The following is a 19,935-nucleotide window of genomic DNA, read 5'->3' as shown; positions in this document are numbered from 1 at the left end:
TCTATCAACTCTGAGTCCATTATTCTCTTCTTCCTTTGTATTTTCCACTTCTCTCAACTCACGGCTCTCTCTCCCTCTACCTAGTCCCATATACTGGTACATTCAGTCTCTCCTCCATTCAACAAACATTTACTGACCTGCACTGTCCAATACAGTGGTCACTAGTCACATGTAGCTGTGTAAGTTTATTAGAACTTATTAGAAGTAAAACAAAAAATTCAGTTATAAAATTGCATTAATCACATTTCAAGTGCTCAATACCCATATGTGGCTAGTGGCTACCATATTTGAAAGTTCTATTGGACAGCGCTGTTTCAGACAGTTGAAGTAATGATGGTAGGCACAAGAATGAAAAATCCGAGTTCCTGACCTCAAGGAGTTTACAATCTTAGGGAGGAAAAAAAACACCCAGCATTATTAAGAGCAACATACACTGAGCTCTTGGTGTAAATCGGGCATTTGCTAAGCCCTTTCTGAAGTGCCCCTTTAGCTGCATCCTCCTAACACCTTGAAATAGGTGCCATTATTATGCTCACTTTACCGAGGATAAGTAACATATGGGTATACCTTGTTTTATTGTGCGTCACTGTATTGCACTTAGAAGGTATTGAGTTTTTTACAGATTGAAGGGTTTGTGGCAACTCCGCATCAAGCAAGTCTATTAGTGCCCTTTTCCCAACAGCATTTGCTCATTTTGTGTCTGTGTCACATTTTGGACATTCCCAAAATATTTCAAACCTTTCCATTATTATTACACTTGTCATGGTGAACTGTGCTGTTTGACATTAGTATTGCAAAAAGACTACAACCCACTGAATGCTCAGATGATGGTTAGCATTTTTTAGCAATTAAGTATTTTTATTTATTTATTTATTTATTTTTGACCACACTGCAGGGCTTGTGGAATCAGGATTAAACCCGGGCCCTCAGGGCCCTGGGCAGTGAAAGCACGGAGTCCTAACCATTGGACAGCCAAGGAATTCCCCAACAATAAAGTATCTTTAAGCTAAGGCATATACAGTGTTTTTTAGACATAATGCTATCGTGCACTTAATAGACTGCAGTATTGTGTAAACATAACTTTTATATGCACTAGGAAACCAAAAAATTCCTGTGAGTCGCTTTATTGCTGTGGTCTGAAACACAACCTGCAACATCTCGGAGGTATGCCTAACCTGTCCAACGTATGTGAGGAGTACTGCGGGACCTCATGATCAAGGGTACCTGTAGGCCCACAAAAGAAGGTGAACTAAACAAACTCCACTTACGAATTTTAAGGAAGGCTAAGAAGAAGAGGATTAAAGCCAAATCTGTCTAGACCAGGCTTGCTCAACGCGTGGGCCACAGATTATCTACATCAAAATTACCTGGGGTGCTCGTTCAAAGTGCAGATCCCCTACACCCCATTAGGAGCCCTGTGGGCGGGGCCTGGAAACCTATGTTTTAAACAAGCTCCCCATCTCCGTCCCAGCGATTCTTTCCTGTTCACTAAATGAGATTTGAGCACCACTGGCCCACACCAGCTGGTCCCCTTTATTCCGCCTTCCCCTGCCTTCGACCTGACTATGGATGCAGGCTGGAGGCTGCGCTGACTAACCTCGGGCAAGCCTCTCAGAGCCTCTGTTTCCCCTACGTAACATGGGGAGCCCGGCGGGCCCGCTGCGAGGCTGCCAGGAGGCCTCGCGCGTCAGCCGCCGGACGCACCTTAGGCGCCCAGGAAGCGCCGGCCCCACCTGGCCGCCCAAGTCCCGCCCCTCTCGGCCGGCCCGGGCTGCCAACCTTCGCAAATCTGCTCCCACAGGTTCTTGCCGGGCAGCTCCGCAACCTGTCCCGGCGAGACGCGCAGATCCAGGGACACGGGAGACACGACGGGCCCTGGCGTCCTGGCGGTGATGCACGACTCAGTTGAAAGCGCCCGTTCCAAGCGCTGAGAGACACCGCTCACCTGTCCCGGAGCCGCCATGGCTGCAGTTTCCACGGCAACCGCGCTCCCCGCTAGGCCTCGACCCGGAAGTAAACGCATCTTGCGGGGGCGGGCCAGCGAGTCGAGATTGACTTCCGGGTCACGGCGGAGTGGGCTCTCACGTGGAGGCGGGGAAGTTTGGCCTTCGGGTGAGTGAGGAGGGCGCCTACCAGGCAGGACGGAGCTGGGGCTGGAGACTGGGCCTGGGGACTTGCGCGGAGAACCGAGGGACTGGAGGGCGACCCGCACCCTCAGATTCAAGTTCCCCCCGGTCGCCGGTGTGCGCTCGCCCCGGCCTGAGGCCGCAGTCTCCAGCAAGTTCTCCCGCCTTGGAGCTGGGCCCGGGACCCGGCGTAATCCCTCCTTCTGTGTTGGTGCGGAAGCCTTGGCGCGGTAGAGCCTTTGAGGAGGCAGTTTCGCCTCCCGGCTCTCTTGCTTCCTGCTAGTGAGCCTGCGGTGGGAGTGGGGTGTTGGTGCCATTATGCGGAGAGCACAGGCTCTGAAGTTATGCGGGCTGGTTTCGAATCCCTGTTTTACCCCTTGCTGGCTTTGGGACACAGGGCAATTAAATTAAAAGCTTCCAAGTCTCAGTTTTCACGTCTCTGAGATGGGTTACACACACCGAGCCTCACGAGGCTACGGCGAGACTTTAAAAAGCGCTTTTGGAGAAAGCATTTGCGTTCGCAGGAGAAGCTGTAAGGTTCATTTTCCCTTTTCCTTGAAGGAATGAATACATTTAGGGTCTCAGGTTTGAAGAGAAGGATCTTCAGTGCTAAAGAGGAGGATGCTACAGTGATTTGAACGGCGGAGATGGGGAGAGAAGGGGATTAAGTTGGGGACAGCCTTCCCTTGGCTTCTTTGTTCTTGTTCGATCTCTAGACCACTCCTCCATTTGAGGCACCCTTGGCGCCCTTGACTCCACCCTCTCCACGTCTGCACCTTGTCCCTCTCTTTTGCAGGCCCCTCTTCCTCAGCCCACCCATTTAAACGTTAGTATTCCTTAAGGTTCTGTCTCAGGCTCGTTCTGTTCAAGGCTTACTTACCATCCATATATTCCTAAATTTACGTCACCCATGTCAGCCCAGTCACCTCAGCCTCATCCACCTGTCCACCAACATCTCCACATGGCTATCTCAAGGCATCTGTTCCAACCAGCCTGTCTCCTTCAGCCCTCGCCGCCCTCGCCTCCCCCGCTACCACCCCACCTCAGTTTCTTTGTCTTAGGGACTAGCACCGGCATCCTGCACTTGCCAAGCTGGAAACCTCTGTCCTTCAGAAACTTTCCTGACAACTGCTAGGCCAGATTAGATGACCTCTCTTACCCTGACCTTACCACTGTGCTTGCTTTTATCACCTGTATCATTAACACACGTCTTTCCCACCCACACCTACCTGCTTCTTGATGGCAGAGTCATCTCTTTTTCACCTCTGTGTCTCTAGCATTCCTTCCTTCGTTCAGTGAGTATTTATTGAGCACCCACTCTGTGCCAGGTATAGAGCTGGGCCCTGGGAATACAGCAGAAAACCAGACAGGCAGGAGTAAGTGAGCGAGTGTTCCTTTCAATTGTGAGTGAACTTGAGCTACAGCTCTGGCCTAGCCTGGCATTTTGAAGCAGCTAAGAGGCAGGTCCAGTATGGACCCTCTGGGCTCTGAAGAAAGCTGCAGGATGGAGAAGCTCCCTGGCCTTTCCTGCCCACTGTCCAAAGCTCCTGTGAGAGGCCGTTTGTTTCTGGATTCCTTGAGTGGCACCATGTCATCTATCATCTAGTCCAGGGAGCAGGAACTGGGCTGGTGACTGGTGTGAGAGACGTAGTACGACTGGAAGCTGAAATGTACTTGAGGACCCAACCCCTTCTCATGGAAGCTGAAATGTACTTGACCCCCACCCAGCCCTGCCAAAGGAGGAAAAAAAAAAAAAAAGCTGAGTGTTCAAGGTTGCTCTCTGTTTTCTCCAATCATTAAATGTTGGCAGTTTATTTGAAAAATTAAAAACAGTGAAACAGGCTTGTATGCTGGATGTGGCCCCACTCCCCCTCCCCTCCCCCTCCTCCCTCCTCCCCCCTCCCCTCCCCCTCCTCCCTCCTCCCCTCCCCCTCCTCCCTCCCCTCCCCCCTCCCCCACTAGCCTCTGATCTGATCTGGTTCAGTGCCTCTTTTATGGATAGGAAAACTCAGGCCCGGAGAAGCCAGTGCTGTGTGGCAAGAGTATGTGAGTCACCATTTGAATGCAGGCGTCCTCAGCCCCAGCTGGGGCTCCTCACCATACCTTGCTGCTGCTCTCATTACTAGCCACATGGGAAGGTAATTAGAAGAGTAAGTCACCCTCGGTGCAGGCGGGGGCAGTTAATTTCCAGACGCAAAGCTGAAGCGCTCTTTAGATGAAGCAAGGGAATGGATTAATTGTGTCACAGTTGCTGCCTCTGGTGACAGTCAGCAAGAGGAGCTGACCTCAGGATTTCTGTCCCCTTCGTCCTGTAAAAGGTAAGCCCTGGGGGCCGTGCCTGGCCTGTGGCTTGAGTGCAGTTGTGCCCTCAGTGGCTGGCACAGGGTACGTTTCTGGAGAGAAGAGTAGGCTTAAGAGGTTTGAGGAAGGGGGTTAGGAAAGGGAGTCAATGATGTACCAAGCACTTTCCATGGATTATCGTTTATTCTTCCCAACAGCTCTTCGAGGAAGGAAGTGTTATCTCCACCCATTTCCAGCTGGGGAAGTTAAGGCCCAGCGAGGGTAGGTGATTGACTTAAGGTGAGGGAGCAGCTTGGGTTTCAACCCGGGGCTGTCAGGATTTAAACTCCATTCTGCTTCTTCGATCATATTTCCCTTTGCTCCACAGGAATCATGCCCGTTTTCCCAGCCCCTAACCTTTCAGACCGTCCACTCCAGGAAACGTGACTTTTGGTAATACCTAGTGGAATTGTACTCAGGGTGGCTTGGTATGGGGATAACTTGTACCATTTCTTTTTTCAGGAATGATCACTAAGACTCACAAAGGAGACCTGGGCCTTGGGCTCCCAGAGAAAAAGAAGAAGAAGAAGAAGAAGGTAGTTAAAGAACCAGAGACTCAATACTCGGTTTTAAACAGTGACAGTTATTTTGCGGAGGTTTGTCCCACAAGAGCCACATCACCCTCGAAGAATGTGGTCCAAGAGCAGGCACCCGAAATGCCTCTAATGAAGAAAAAGAAGAAGAAGAAGGGTCACAGCACCGTCTGCGAGGAGCCCCTAGAACCTGAGACCATGTTACGTGCCAGACGGATTGAGCCATCTCCCAGCCCCAGGAAGCAGGCACTTGGTCCATCTGAGTCCCTTGGTAGGGAAAAGAAGAAGAAGAGAAAGTCCGTGTCCCCTGGCTCAAGGGTGAAGACCTCCCCAGACCCCAGGCAGGGCGAGGAGGTGACCAGAGTTGGCAAGAAGCTCAGAAAACACAAGAAGGAGAAGAAGGCGCAGGGAGCTACAGCCTTCTCAGCCAGGGACCCTTGTTTCTGTGAGGCCGGGGACGCTTTGTACACTTGCTCAGCTGGGAAAGGTGGCGTCCCTGAGCAGGCAGCCTCGGGACAGAAACGGAAGCAGGGGAGCCCCAGGGAGCACAACGTGAAGATGAAGAAGAAAAAGAAAACCCACCAGGAGGGAGATACCCCCCTGGGGCACCCTGAGCTCTCCAGGTCTGTGGAGAGCAGCCGTAGGAAAGGAAGTAAAAAGAAGTCAGTCAAAGTTGAAGCTCCGGATTACATCCCAATAGGAGATGACCCCAAGGCCCCTGTGAAGAAGAAAATGAAGTCCAAGAAAAAGGCAGAGCAGACAGACACTGAGGAGCCCGCTCTGAAGAGGAAGAAGAAGAGGCAGGAGAGCAGAGCAGCAGGAGAACCTTGGGAGGAGGTAGGCTTCCTTCAGAAGCACAGTGTTTTGGAGAATAGGGGTGGAAGTTGGGAGTGTGTGTGTGTGTGTGTGTGTGTGTGTGTGTGTGTGTGTGCGCGCGCGTGCGCGCGTGCACACACACAGGCACTCAGCGTTTTAGCTGCCAGAGCCCTGATTAAACTGCCTTTAGTCAGAAAAGGGGATTTATCAACACATGTAACTAGAAGGTTTGAGAGCTACTACCTTCAGGTGTAGCTGGATCCAGGTGCTAGTGTAATAGTCTCAATAATACAGGTATCCCTTGCTATCGAAACTTTACCCAAGTTCTCACTATCTGCACTCAGGATCTGGATTAATTAGAATAAGCTTTTCAGATAAATCCCTCTCTTTCTGAACTCTTGCCACTTGCTATCTAAAGCTCAGGAACCAAATAGTTTGAGATAATATGATGTCCATAGCTGTCTGCACTCAGGATACACAATTTAGGGATCAAATAGATTTAGATTGCAGGCTATGCCTGTGTGGCTTTCCCTAGCTCTGGACTTTGTATTTTTCCATGCTGGTTTTAATATCAGGTTCCTTCCCACCCCAACCCCGTGGTGAGATGGTCCCAGCAACTCCAGGCTTTCTTCATAGTAGTTAAGCCACCCCCAAAAGGAGAGGGGTGGCCCCTCCAAAACGATTACAGGGAAAGTCCCAGCACTGCTCTCCCAGATCTCAGTTGGGTCACAAACCAGAAGCCCAGATCTGAAGCCAGTGGACAGGGGCTGAGGGTGTCAGTCCCACTGTAACTCCACTGTCTGAAACTGGGGGAGCTGGTTTCTGAGAGGAATACCGGGGCCCTGTTACCAGGAGGAAGGGAGGGGATGGCAGCCTGGTGAAGACGGCAGAGATGTACTCTCCACCCTGACAGGCTTCCTTGCCTGGGGAGGGGAGGGAGGAGGCGGCGGGCTGAGCACTGGGACCTGGCAGGTGATGTGAGCGAACAGAGCCACCCAGGGCTCATCACAGGTGACGCGGGGTACCAGGCAGAGCACACCCGAAGCAAGGACGTGGCAGTTGTCACTGCTGAGGGACTAGGGGAAAGTGGCCAACCTGAATCTTACTGTCAGATGGTCCCACAGGGGCTGAGGCCACTGAGAGAGGGTGGCCCGGGAGAGCGTGGCCCATGCAGGCCCAGCAAGGCTTCTGTGTGGGAGCTGAGACGTGTGAGGGGCTGGGGCCGCCTGTGCCGAGGGAGCGGCAGGTGCAGAGGCCCTGGGAGGAGCAAAGAGGCTGGCGTGACGGGCGCTGGGCCAGCTGGGGTCCCGGCAGCCTGTGGACGCCACAGGGGTCTGGATTTCCATGTAAATGAGATGGGGCCCCTGGAGGGTTCTGGGGAACGGGTGGTGTGGCCCAGTTGAGGTGGTTTTATTATTTTTTAATTGAGATGGCGTTGACATATAACATGATGTAAATTGAGGGTGTACCCGAGCTGCTGTGTGGAATGCACCAGTGCTGGGGGCGGGGAAGCAGAGTTAGAGCCTGTCCTGGTCGTCCAGGCAGGAGAGAAGGTACTGACCAGAACTCCGGAGCTGGGGGGCTGGGGCGGGGTATGGGGGAGAGAACCGGGGGGATTCGGGTTTGCTGCAGGCCCTCAGCCCCACCTCTGCATTCCCTGGCCCTCGCCAGCCCCTCCTCCCCAACTGTCAATGGGGGCCTTGGCCTTTCTCCTCTTGCTGGTTTGGTGTCACCCTGGGAAGTGAGGTGACGCCTGGCGGGAAAGGTTGTGCTCTAGGCCTGAGTCGGGAGACCTGGGTTAGTGTCAGCCCTGTCCCTGAGCTGTGGGGTAACCTCACGATAGTCACTTCATCTCTCTGAGCCTTAGTGCGTCCATCTGTCAGATAGGTCAGGGCCACAGTCTTCAGGACAGAATTGGGGAGAATCGTGGAAGAGAAAGGATGGCAGGTGTTCTGTGGGCGATAGGGGTGGGCGTAGCGCTCCAGTCTTGAGTCTGTTCTGGACTCTGTTGCGATCTCATCCGGCTGGGCTGCCAGGGCAGAGGCCATCGTCCGCTTGAGCCTTACTCCTTCTGCCCTCTTTGCAGGAGCCAGACACGGACTTGGAGGTGGTGTTAGAAAAGAAGGGCAACATGGACGAGGCGCACATAGACCAGGTACGACCGGTCCTCGTCCTCCCAGGCATCTTCCCTTCCCCAGACGCACACTCGCCTCCCGGCAGGCCACGAAATCCTGATCTCGGAGGCATCAGGGACTCCAAAGGCAACGAGGCCAGCCTCTGCTGCCCCTCCAGTGGCGGGGAGCCTGTGGCCTCCCCTCCTCATAACCACTGCAGGGGGAAAAGGGGACATGTCCCTGTGACCTGCAGCCAGGCAGTGGGCACGTGCTCTGCCCGGCCCACGCGTCACCACCTCCTGGCCTCCATTCAGGAGCTTTTTTTTTTTTTTGTCTTTTGCAACTTTATTTAAATATAATTGACATACAAGAATCTGCACATATTTAAGGTGTACAATTCGATGAGTTTTGACATGTATGCATCCAGGAAACCAGCTAAACAATTAAGATGATGAACGTACCCGTCATTTCCAAAAGTTTCCTTGTGCCCTTTTGTATTCCATCCCTTCCTTTCCCATCCCCAGGTAGCCACCACTACTCTCTGTCGTAGCTTGCGTTTTCTAGGATTTGTGTATAATTGGGATTATACAGTATGTGCTCTTTTTTAAACTGGCTTCTTTCGCCTAGCGTGATCATTCTGAGATTTGTCTGTACTGTTGCATGTGTCAATAATTTGTTCCTTGTTATTGGCTGTCCAATGTTTCTAGCGTTATTTTGATGTTAAAAACGTTTTAGGGGCTTCCCTGGTGGCGCAGTGGTTGAGAGTCCGCCTGCCAATGCAGGGAACACGGGTTCATGCCCCGATCCGGGAAGATCCCACATGCCGCGGAGCGGCTGGGCCCGTGAGCCATGGCCGCTGGGCCTGCGCGTCCAGAGCCTGTGCTCCGCAGTGGGAGAGGCCACAGCAGTGAGAGGCCTGTGTACCGCAAAAAAAAAAAAAAAAAAAAGTTTTAAATTCTCAATTGAATTGCCTAGGCACCTTTGTAAAAAATCAGTTGACCGTGTGTGTGTGTGTGTGTGTGTGTGTGTGTGTGTGTGTGTGTGTGTGTGTGTGTGGTGTCGGTCTATTTTTAGACTCTTGTTGAGTTTCATTGATCTGTATGTCTATCTTTACACTAATACTTCATTGTCTAGATTGTTGTAACTATATAATGTCTTAAATTAGGTAGTATAAGTCTCTAGCATTTGTTCTTTTTTAAGTTGCTTTGGCTAGTTCAGGTCCTTTGCACTTCTGTATAAATTTTAAAATTACCTTGTTGGTTGCTACCAAAAAATGCTGCTGGGATTTTGATTAGGATTGCCTTGAATCTACAGACAAATTTGGGGAGGATTGACATCTTAACAGTATGCAGGCTTCTGATCCATAAACATGGCATCTCTGTCCATTTATTTAGGTCTTTAGTTTCTCTCAGTATTGTTTTGCAGTTTTCAGTGTACAGGTCATGCACGTCTTTTGTCAAATATTCCTTAAGTATTTTATATTTTTGATGCTATTGTAAATAGTATTTCAGTTCAGTTTTTATTGTTGTATATATTGCTAGTATATAGAAATGCAGTTGTTGTACAGGAGCATTAGGAGAAGTTGTTCTCTTGTGGACCAGCTTCTGCTTCTGTCATGCCCAGATCCTGTGTGGGAGCTGGACATTCTAGAATTGGGATATTTTTATGATCCTGGACCCCAAGGCCTATCAGGACAGCATAGTAACCGCATAGGTACAGCCTTGGGCCATTACTAATGAGGTTACTTTGGCAGTCACTGACCCCGGGACCCCCATGTAGGTGGCCGTGAAGACCAAACGAGCCCGAGACCTGTGCTTTGTAAGTGGCAGCCGTTCACCTACCTGCATCCTCACGCTGTGTCAGCCAGTAATTGCTGGACAGAAGCAACAGGGTGTGATGTGGGGACGGCCCATGTCGTGGCCCTGCCGCCTGCCGCTCCAGGAGAGAAACGGAGGAGTGCTTGCAAGGCAGCCGACTACAAGGAGGGGGGCCTACAAGATGCTGCGAGGAAGTTCCTAATGCCTTTGGGGTGTTGGGGGCCTCTCTCCCTGGAGGGGAGGGGCTGAGGTAGTTGGGGTGGAGAGGCTCAGTAGGTTGATGCTGACAGGGCCCAGTCCAGGGCCTGGCACAGAGCGCAGGCCCCCCAGAACCAGGGGCTCCCCAGCCTCCTGCAGGTCATTGTCGTTTGGGGACGGGGGCCCGGGCTGCAGTGGCTGGTGGGGAGGATGGAGGTGGGGCCCTGACCCGTCCAGGCCCAGCCCCTGCCCTGGGCGCCTCTCCCAGGTGTCCCGCCGCTCACGGGGGCAAGGCCCACCAGCCACCTCTTTGCTTCTTATGAATTTGTGCCTATTAAATACCTCACGGTTTTAAAGAAAACTTCTGTTTTGGGTGACAGATGATCTCAATGTAAGTGAAGCTTTCTGCCCCAACTCTCCCTTTCTTTTTCTGGTAAAAAGTTCATTGTGTTAAAAAAAAAAAAATAGTTTGGGGAAAGCAACCTGAAATCCTGCCACCCAGCGGTCTCCAACTTTTTTGGCACCAGGGACCAGTTTCGCGACGGGGAGCAGCAGATGAAGCTTCACTGGCCGCCGCTCACCTCCCGCAGACCAGATGTTGGGGACCCCTGCTACCACCTAATAATCACTGTTAACCCTTGGTTGTTATATCCTTCTAGATCTTTCCTTTGTAACTGTGTATGTGTGATTTTAAAGCAGTGTACAGTCATGCTCTGTATACCGTTCTGTTCACTTTTTTCATTCAGCTGGTGAGCTGCTTTCCGCTTCAGTGAGTGCACATCCACATGTTCCCCGTCAGCAGCATGACTCTGACATAGGAGTATACCATCATTTTCTCTCATCCCTACAGCTGCCCTTTGGATTTGTTTTATGCAGTTTCTTTTTTTTTTAATGGCTGCGTTGGGTTTTTGTTGCTACGCGCGGACTTTCTCCAGTTGCGGCGTTGCGGTGCGCGGGCTTCTCATTGCAGTGGCTTCTCTTGTTGCGGAGCATGGGCTCTAGGCGCGCGGGCTTCAGTAGTTGTGGCACGTGGGCTTCAATAGCTGTGGCTCGCAGGCTGTAGAGCACAGGCTCAGTAGTTGTGGCTCGCAGGCTCTAGAGCGCAGGCTCAGTAGTTGTGGCACACGGGTTTAGTTGCTCCGCAGCATGTGGGATCTTCCCGGACCAGGGCTCGAACCCATGTCCCCTGCATTGGCAGGCAGATTCTTAACCACTGCGCCACCAGGGAAGTCCTGTTTTATGTAGTTTTGAACTATATGAATGGTCACCTCATTTCAGCCTGTGGTAGATTAGAAGAGAAGAGGAGGGGCCACAAACTGGGAGCAGCTAAAGTCACACCTGAACCCTTGGGCCCTAGAAGCTTCTGTATCAAACCACAGGGTCATTGGTGCGCTGACTGTGGCCTTGAGCCTCTCTGGTAACAGTGTGTGAGGTGTCCCTGCTGTGTGCCGGGGACTCTTTGTCTTACGTTCTGCACCGCGATTCATCGTGGGGCTGGGGGCTTTCTTACACCAACCAGCAATTCCCTGACACCACGCGGTGTCCTGCAGTTCAACTCAGTCTGACGCTGTCTATCTGGAGATACCGTCAGACCGCTCAGGTGAAGGACTCAGTCCCGCCAGACTGCTCCCCACCCCTGTCCCCCGTTCAGACGCCAGTCTTAAGCCAGGTTGTCACCTGTGCTTCTGACCAACCAGCTACAGATCAGAGGTTCCAAAGACCTCCTCCTCAGCTTCAATTAGTTTGCTAGAGTGGCTCACAGAACTCAGAAACATTTTACTCACCAGATTACTGGTTTATTATGAAAGGATATAACTCAGGGACAGCCAGGTGGAAGAGAGGCACAGGGCAGGGTGTGTGGGATGGAGCGTGGAGCTTCCATGCCCTCTCCGAGAGCTCCACTCCCCAAATCTCCAGTGTTCACCAACCCAGAAGCTCTCCGAACCCTGACCTTTTGGGTTTTTGTGGAGACCTCATTACAGAGGCACAGTTGATTAAATCATTGGCCATTTGGTGGCTGAGCTCAATCTCCTCCTCCAGTCCCCTCCCCAGAGGTCAGGACTGAAAGTTCCAACCCTCTCATCGGTGGTTGGTTCTCTTGGCAACCAGCCCCCATCTTCAGGTGCTTACGAAAGTCACCCAATTAACATAACAAAGGACACTTTGATTGTTCCCATCACTTAGGAAATTCCTAGGGATTTTGGAACTCTGTGCCAGGAATGGGGATGAGTTTATATATATATATATATTTCTTGTCATATATTTCTTACTATAAACCACAGTATCGCAGTTCTCTGTCTCCCATTTATCCTCCAAGGTAGCTGATATTTCCATCTCTTTGCAGATAAATAGACCACGGTACAGAAAGATTAATTGACTTCCACACAACTAGTTAATGGCAGTGGTAGGATTCAAACCAGCCTGTGCCTGACTCCAGAGCCTGTGTTCTTTCTAGAAGACGATGCTGTCAGCAAGAAAGTTAAATACAATATCTTCTGTACAGGCAGGGCTTTGGGCATGTGTTTTGAGAAAATTTCCACCCAGGTGGCTCTTACAAACAGAAGAGGTTCTAATGCTAAAGGTGGAAAAGCCTCAGTGTCTAGGAAGAGTCATTAATTTATTTATTTATTTGGCCGCACCACTCAGCGCACGGGGTTCCCTGACCAGGGATTGACCCACTTGGGCCCTGGCAGTGAGAGTGCCGAGTCCTAACCACTGGACCGCCAGGGCAGTCCGCTGGAAGATTCATTCTTAAGGAATGGAAAAGAAGGGTGAATGAGGCCTGTATGTTTTAGGCCAAGGGATTGCCCCTTACATGATTAGAGGGTATTTTTGACAGATGCCTCCCCCGGCCTGCAGCAGAACAAAGCTGCCCATCCCCCTCCAGTCCCCCCACCCCACCTCCTCTCTGTCCTGGGTTTGAAGCTCAAAACCGGCGGTCTAATTGCCCTCTTTCCTTTCCTTTCCCTTGCTCAGGTGAGGCGAAAGGCCTTGCAAGAAGAGATCGATCGTGAGTCGGGCAGGACGGAAGCTTCTGACACCAGGAAGCAGACGGTAAGTTTCACGCTGGGCTCCGCGAGGGGTCTCCTCCTCACCTTGCAGGGGCGGGAGACCAAGTCCATCTGGCCCCAAAGCAGCTCCCGCCCGCCAGCCGGCTCCCTGCTCCACAGAGCTCGTCCTGAGCTACTCTCCTTTCTTGGGAAGCGGGTGCTTGCCTCCCTCCTGGAGAGCTGGCCGCTTGAGCTAAGCAGCGTGGACCTTGTCTCTGGCTCTGGACGGGCAGGGTGTCCCAGTCATCAGTCGCTGGGGACACGTGATGGCGAGCTCCTTCCAGCAGTGGGTGGTACCCTGAGAAAGCTGCTGGGACAGGGGCGGGGGCAGAGGTGGCAGGCCTCTAGTCCAGTTAGAATGGGAAATTTCCAAACCAGGCCCCAGGAGGTGGCACGGGAGAGTGTATGGCATGGGGACCGCTAGGTCAGGCTGGAGAGGGACGGGAGGGTGCGGTGGGCAGGGCGGTGGGAACTGCTGGAGCGCATTTATGTGGGGCAGCGGGGACTGGGGTAGAGGAGAGGGCACAGGGGAGAGAAGAGAACTTGTTAATAGACGTGGATTTGGGAGAGGGGGACAGAGGATCCAGATGACGGAAGGACTTGCTTCCTTGTAACGCTGTCTTAAGCTTTCCTAGTGTAGCACAGAAAAGAACAGTTGCTTTGGCTCAAAAGACCTGAGATCAGTTCCTGGCTCTGCCACCATCTATAGTTATGAGACTTTAGCAAGTAACTTCCCTTCTTTGAGCTTCAGTTTCCACACCTGTAAAATGGGACTCATGCTCTGGCCCAGAGGGGTATGGAATGGGGCTTTGTTATGTCATTCCTCTAGTGTCTCCTTTCTCTCCCTCCTCTTGAACTGGGCAGAGCTGATAAGATTCCATGATTGAGTGAGGAAGGCCAGAAACAAGGCAGCGTCATCCAGAGCAGTGGCCCAGAGGCTATACCTGGAGGGACCTGACAGCAGGAGGGTGGTCCGGGGGCATAGGGGCTGGGATCTTCCGGGGATGCTTTAGGTGGCCCTGCCTCCTGGGACCTGGGGCCACTTGGCTGCTGAGGCACATGGTGGGGATTTGAGACCGGGTCCCCTCTCAGTGGGTCGGCAGCTCACAGGACTGGGCAGCCTCTGGCAGCTCTCTCCTCAGACCCAGTGCGGGGCTGTCAGAGGTGCCCTCTCCTTCTAGAAAGTGAAGGCTGGGGAAGCAGTTGTTAGTGCCTGTACTGGGGGCACTGTGAAGCTCGGAGAGCTTGTCACCAGTTCACTCAGGGCAGCTAGCTGTAGCAATGACTGGTTCTTACTGTTCGCCCAAAGCCGACCTAGAAATAAGTGCTAGGCTGGCATTTGGCTCACAGGCGGCGAGTTCCCAGGCGGCACAGAGGTCAGCAATCCTGGTGGGGTGGGGTGGGTAGAGGAGCAGTTTTCGAGGACTTAAAGCGAACCAGGCGTCGGGCTCTGAGCTGTTGGTGTAAAACCTGATTTGAGCCTCAGTGAAGCCCCGTCGGGGGCTGTTACGCCCCCGTTTTATAGATGAGGACATTGAGGCTCAGGGGTTAAGGTACTTTACCCGGGTGACGCAGGCGGGACTCGATCCTGAGTCTTTGAAGTCACAGTCTTCATGGGGAGCTGGGTTTCTGGCCTCGGCCACAGACACGGGAGGGAAGGGAGTCTTCTCTTGGGCCACTGCTCTGAGGGGCTCTCTTGTATTTTCTCAAACATGGCCGACTCGTGCGTGGGTTGTAGAGTGCTCTGGGCAGGAATTGGGACCCCTGAGTTCCTGGGCTAGCTCAGCATCCGACTCATGTGACCCTTCACCTCCCGGGGCCTCCACTCCTTTCCTGCTATGAAGTGCAGCGCTTCTGTGAAGAGAAATGCATTTCAGACTCCCGCTTGCCCTCTCCACCCTCCAAAGGACAGAAACCTTAGGCTGATGGATGAGTAGCCAGCTGGTGAGGTGTGTCGTACTGTCTGCCGTGAATTGGGGGAGAAGGAGTAAGGCAGACGGGCAACTCAGTGTGAAGGGTGGGCTCTGGTGTGGGCCAGACCCAAGATGGAGTTCCAGCAGGGTTACCAAGTAGGCTTGTGCCCCCGGTCCAGCTGCAAACCTCCATTTCTTCATCCGGAGAGTGGGAACCAACAGTGTTCCTCACAGGGCTCTGGTTGGAGTTAAGATGATCCAGCGCTGTGCCTGCGAGCGCTGTGCCTGGCGCGCAGTAAGCCTTTGATCATCTGGGTCCTCCCGGGCAAGGCTGGGGGCTGGGGAAGGGAAGATGCTTCGGAGGCCAGGAAAGTAACCACCTGTTTTCTCTTACCACAGGGAACTCAGTTTGGCCAATGGGATACTGCTGGCTTTGAAAATGAGGAACAGAAACTGAAATTTCTCAAACTCATGGGTGGCTTTAAAAATCTGTCCCCTTCATTCAGTCGCCCCCCTAACACGGTCGGCAGGCCCAACATGGCCCTCAGCAAGAAGGTGGCCGACACCCTGCAGCAGAATCTGCAGCAGGACTACGACCGGGCCATGAGCTGGAAGTACAGCCGGAGGGCGGGCCTCGGCTTCTCCACGGCTCCGGACAGAATCTTTTATATTGACAGGAATGCATCCAAGTCATTCAAGTTTGAAGATTAAACTCTCCTGTCTTGTCCCCAAAACGGCTCTTTTACGCAGATGAAAGCCATAGGACAGTTGTCTCCAATCGAACTCCTGCAGAGATAAAGGACAAGTATGTTGATGTGCTTGGACAAACTGGGGTGAGGGCAGCTCGTTTCAGGAACCAGGAGGACATGGGAGTGGCTGAAACCTGTTTTCTGTGTGAAGCTTCCGTCCCTGTTGAAGACAGTGAGTATCAACAGCAGTAGCTCACACTTGTCTAGGGCTTACTGTGTGCCAGGCACATATGTGTCTCCCTTGCATTAACGTATTTAATCTTCATGATTCTGAAACAGGTGCTATTATTATCCCCATCTTATAGATGAGGAAACAAGTTCAGGAATGAAGTAATAACATTGCTTGGGGTCACCCAACCAGTAAGTGCCAAGTGTACTTTTGTGCCCCAAGACCGATGTCACTGTTCACCACACTGAATGTCCCCTCTAGGGAATTTCACCCAGAATACTCATTGAGGATTAAAATGTCTCCATTGAGGAAACAGAAGCTCAAACAGGAAGCAGGATTAATGTAAACAGGGAGAAGCAAGCTCATTTTCCCTCCCTCTTCTCAGAGTAGCCACAGGCAAAGAGGCGTCTGGATGCCACCAGGCAGATGCGGCTGAGCTTCCTCTGCTGCTGGGAAGTGTGCTTCTAACCCATCTTGCCTTTTGCGTCTCCTTCCATCCCCAGTGCCAAGCTTGCATTTCACCTTTCTGCTTTAACTGCATTCTGAACAGGCGCTTTAGAGAGCAGGTGGTTAGTCCTCCACGTGAGCCGAAGGCACATTAATTCCCAGGGACGTGTTTATTGGATTCTTTTCAATCACGAGGAGGAGAATCCCAGGCAACTTCCCTGGAGGAGGTCGACTGCCGGGAGGCACAGACGTGGGGATGACAGGGCGTTGCCTCATCAGCCTGGGATCAGTGTTTCCAAGCCTTGACGCTACAGCCAGCCTCACAAAGCTCCAGGTATAGCCACCCGAGTGACATGTGACCACCTTCTCCGCATTCACCTAGCATTTTGCTTCCCAAAATATCAGTTCTAATTGGGCCTTTTTCACACCACTTGGCTTGAACTCCTGCTACAGACATCCTGTCTCAGGCAGGCCTGGACAGCCAGGAAGTTCAGCCTCTGACGTGGCAGGGAGTCCTGTCCTGTCGTAGGGGGTTGATTCAGCTTCCCGTGAAGGAAACGAATGTTTCCTCTCTGCTCCATCATCCTCAGTGTTGGCTTCATCAGGCTGGTGGAAAGATGGCTGTAGCAGTTCCAGGCAGCGTATCAAGACACTAGACCATTACAGAGGAAGAAGAAAAACCTTCTTGTGGTTCAAGGAAACTTCCAGAAGCCCTTTTGTCATAACTCATTGCCCAGCAGTGGGTCACATACCCATTCTTGAGCCAGCCCCTGGCATGTGGAGGGAGACTCTCAGGCCAGTCAGGAAGGAAGACTGAGGTTCGGGTGCTGGTGAGATGAACATGGGTCCACTACTGCCCCATGGGGCAGAGGTGAGGCAGGCCTGCCTGGGCCCTGACCAGCAAGCATCGGCCAGGTCTAGAGTCCTACAAAGTCTGTGTTAGCAGTGATTCAGATGGGCCACTTCCCTCGGAAGGTGAACTTGGCCTTTCATGGATTCCACCTTGAGATGCGTAACGGAAGAGGCCTACACGGTAAGATTCTGCATTTGAGTTAGCTCTTCAGGGCACATCCCATTCCGACAGGGGAATAAATCTTTCCCAGTCTTGATCCACACTACAGGAACTTGCCCAGTGTAAAGGGAACCAACCACTGCTTCTCTAATCGTTTTTATTTTGCTGAGAGATCACACTACAGTTTGGGCCTGCTCGGCTGTCAGGAAGGACTGTGCTCAGCCATCTACCGGGTGCTTCCGGAGAGTGGCTGAGCGATTGTCCCTGACCTGTCCCCACAGTGGTAGCTCTCACTAGGGTGTGGTGGTCAGGCCTTTCCCCTCTTGCTGTTCAGTGTCTTCAGTCTGTGTGTGATAGGATTTGACTTTCTAGCTCAGTGTGGCTGAATGAGTTCCACTTGGCTTGGGAAGGTTTATTAAAGTCTGTTCCTGAAGCAGGGTCTAAGCAGAGAAGGCTGGGCAGCCCAGACGGCGAGATGCCAAGTGTCCTCAGATTGAACTTAGCCTTGTCTCGGCTGCTCTCATAGGTGCAGACCACTGTTGCTCTAGTGACAGCTCCTGCCCTGCAGTTAGCTGGGCCTCCGTCCTTTTGTAAATTAAACAACATTGTCTTGAGTCACCTATCTCCCTTTTTCCCCATGTCCTGGGCCCTCCTCAAGCTGTCTGCAAGTTTCTGTGGTGTGATTTCCCATGTTGTTCCTCATTTGTTGACTCCATGTAGCACACAGCCTGTCTCCACTGGAACAAGGCGGTTTTTGGATTTTTACTCAGAATCTGGGAGAGATGGGTGGGAGGTCTGGTATTTAAGCACAGCCAAGGTCTTAGCTGAATATGTAACAACCCTGTTCTTGAACTTGTCAGCTGTTTCTCCCTTGGGGGTTGCTCACCGACTGACCCTCCTCCTATGGCAAGGTCCTTCCCTCCTTATAACTGCCTTTATCCAGCCGTTCCCCAGACCTCGTGATTCTTAACCACTTTTTTATTCCTTGGGGTGATTCCTGCTCTTTTGCCTTAGCCCACTAGGCCCCTCCCTGAGGCCACCTTTCCGTAACTAGACTGGCCCATCAAAAGTATTTGCCAGATAGACACAGTTCTCCCCTTAAAAATTGTGTGTTCAGCTCTGCAAACTTAGAACTGTTCAGGTTTGTGGTTGGAATAATGCCCCTATGCCTCCCCCGCCCCATCCAAGTCCTAATATTGGAACCTGTTAATATGTTGTGATACAAAACAAAAGGGAGTTTAAGGTAGCAGATGGAATTAAGTTTGCTAATCGGCTGACCTTAATATGATTAGACTGGGCCTACCCAGATAATCCAGGATTAGAAGTAGAAGAGGGGACAGAAGAGTCAAGAGACTTGCAAGAAACACTCAACAAGCTGTCACTAGTTTGAAGATGAAGGGACCACCAGCCAAGGAATGCAGGTGGCCTCTAGAAGCTGGAAAAGGCAAGAAAACTGATTCTCCCCTAGAGCCTCCAGAAGGAATACAGCCCAGCTGACACCTTCACTTTGAAGGTAAGCCCACTAGACTTCAGACCAGTAGAGCTGTAAGGTAGTAAAATTGTGACGTTTTAAGCCACTAAGTTTGTAGTAATTTAAAGCAGCAACAGAAAATTAATACAGGCCTCATGCAGAAGTTTTTCTACTTTCACCTTATATCCTAAAATTTTTTGATTTTTTTTGTGTTGTTGGTCCATCATCCTTCATGTAGTAGCAGTAGTAGACTTCACCTCGTGTAGGCCATGGTCTTCAGAGACTGGCTAATTGATTTAGTAACAGGCTGAGGAAACCACACAAGAACATAGTAAATCTAAGCTTCCGCCTGGGCCAGGTAACATATGGTTCAGAGGCTGCTTTGGTGTAACGGATACCTGACCGAACGTGAAAGTCCAAGTCCAGGTTAATGGAAGAGCATTAGGAATTCACTGACTCAGGCTTGGGCGCTGATGCTGTCTGATGTGTACAGCCTCAAAGTAGATGACTTAAAAGTGCATAATTTGTAAATTTGCCGATTGATTTTCATTTGAATAGTATCATATAGTAAAAGTGGTATAGGAAGTAATTTTAATGAAAATAATTTTGTGAAATAAAGGCTACTTGGGAACATTTGAGCAATACCACTGTGCTTTCTGAATGTCTGTTATGTTCAGTTGCGGTCCATTCTTCAGTACACGCTGTTCCTTAACGGAGGCCGTTTTCTCGTGGGGTTCACTATTAAGCCAGCCGGAAAATCCATAGCATATTCTTGGTCCCAAGCTATTCAATTAAAACATGAGTTTATGTAAATTAAAAAAAAATTATTTTAGCTACTTTTACTGTGTGAACTGTAATCAGGCTTTTCACAGAGTAGAGGTAAAATGTAGTCTATCTACATTCAGTGTATACCTTCCAAAAGTACAGTAGTTTAGTTTGGGGGCACTTTTATTTTATTTATTTTTTTTTGCGGTACGTGGGCCTCTCACTGTTGTGGCCTCTCCCGTCGCGGAGCTCAGGCTCCGGACGCGCAGGCTCAGCGGCCATGGCTCACGGGCCCAGCCGCTCCGCGGCATGTGGGATCTTCCCGGACCAGGGCACGAACCCGTGTCCCCTGTATCGGCAGGCGGACTCTCAACCACCGCGCCACCAGGGAAGCCCCTGGGGGCACTTTTAATCC

At 51.5% G+C, this 19,935-nt stretch overlaps 2 protein-coding genes across 9 annotated transcripts in view; one reads left to right on the top strand and one right to left on the bottom strand.

Annotated features, from left to right (window-relative positions):
* The window catches only part of IQCK (IQ motif containing K), a 126,333-nt gene extending 124,349 nt beyond the window's left edge, over positions 1 to 1,984 (bottom strand). For all 8 annotated transcript variants that reach the window (XM_079946069.1, XM_079946071.1, XM_079946070.1 and 5 more), the window contains exon 1: positions 1,780 to 1,984. In XM_079946069.1, coding sequence (XP_079802195.1) covers positions 1,780 to 1,963 — 184 coding nt within the window. In that variant the 5' untranslated portion in view covers positions 1,964 to 1,984. The remainder of the gene's footprint in view (positions 1 to 1,779) is intronic.
* Positions 1,985 to 2,054: 70 nt separating this feature from the next.
* KNOP1 (lysine rich nucleolar protein 1) lies at positions 2,055 to 19,769 on the top strand. The gene is made up of 5 exons (XM_079946063.1): positions 2,055 to 2,112; positions 4,929 to 5,836; positions 7,902 to 7,970; positions 12,921 to 12,998; positions 15,307 to 19,769. Exons 2-5 carry the CDS (start codon positions 4,931 to 4,933, stop codon positions 15,616 to 15,618), a joined length of 1,365 nt encoding a protein of 454 aa, XP_079802189.1. The 5' UTR covers positions 2,055 to 2,112; positions 4,929 to 4,930; the 3' UTR covers positions 15,619 to 19,769.
* Positions 19,770 to 19,935: the final 166 nt, after the last annotated feature.

Source organism: Stenella coeruleoalba (assembly GCF_951394435.1).
Source record: "Stenella coeruleoalba genome assembly, chromosome: 15".
In the NCBI taxonomy this organism is placed as follows: Eukaryota; Metazoa; Chordata; class Mammalia; order Artiodactyla; family Delphinidae; genus Stenella; species Stenella coeruleoalba.
Note: the sequence above shows the minus strand (reverse complement) of the source record. Positions and strands in the feature narration are given on the sequence as shown.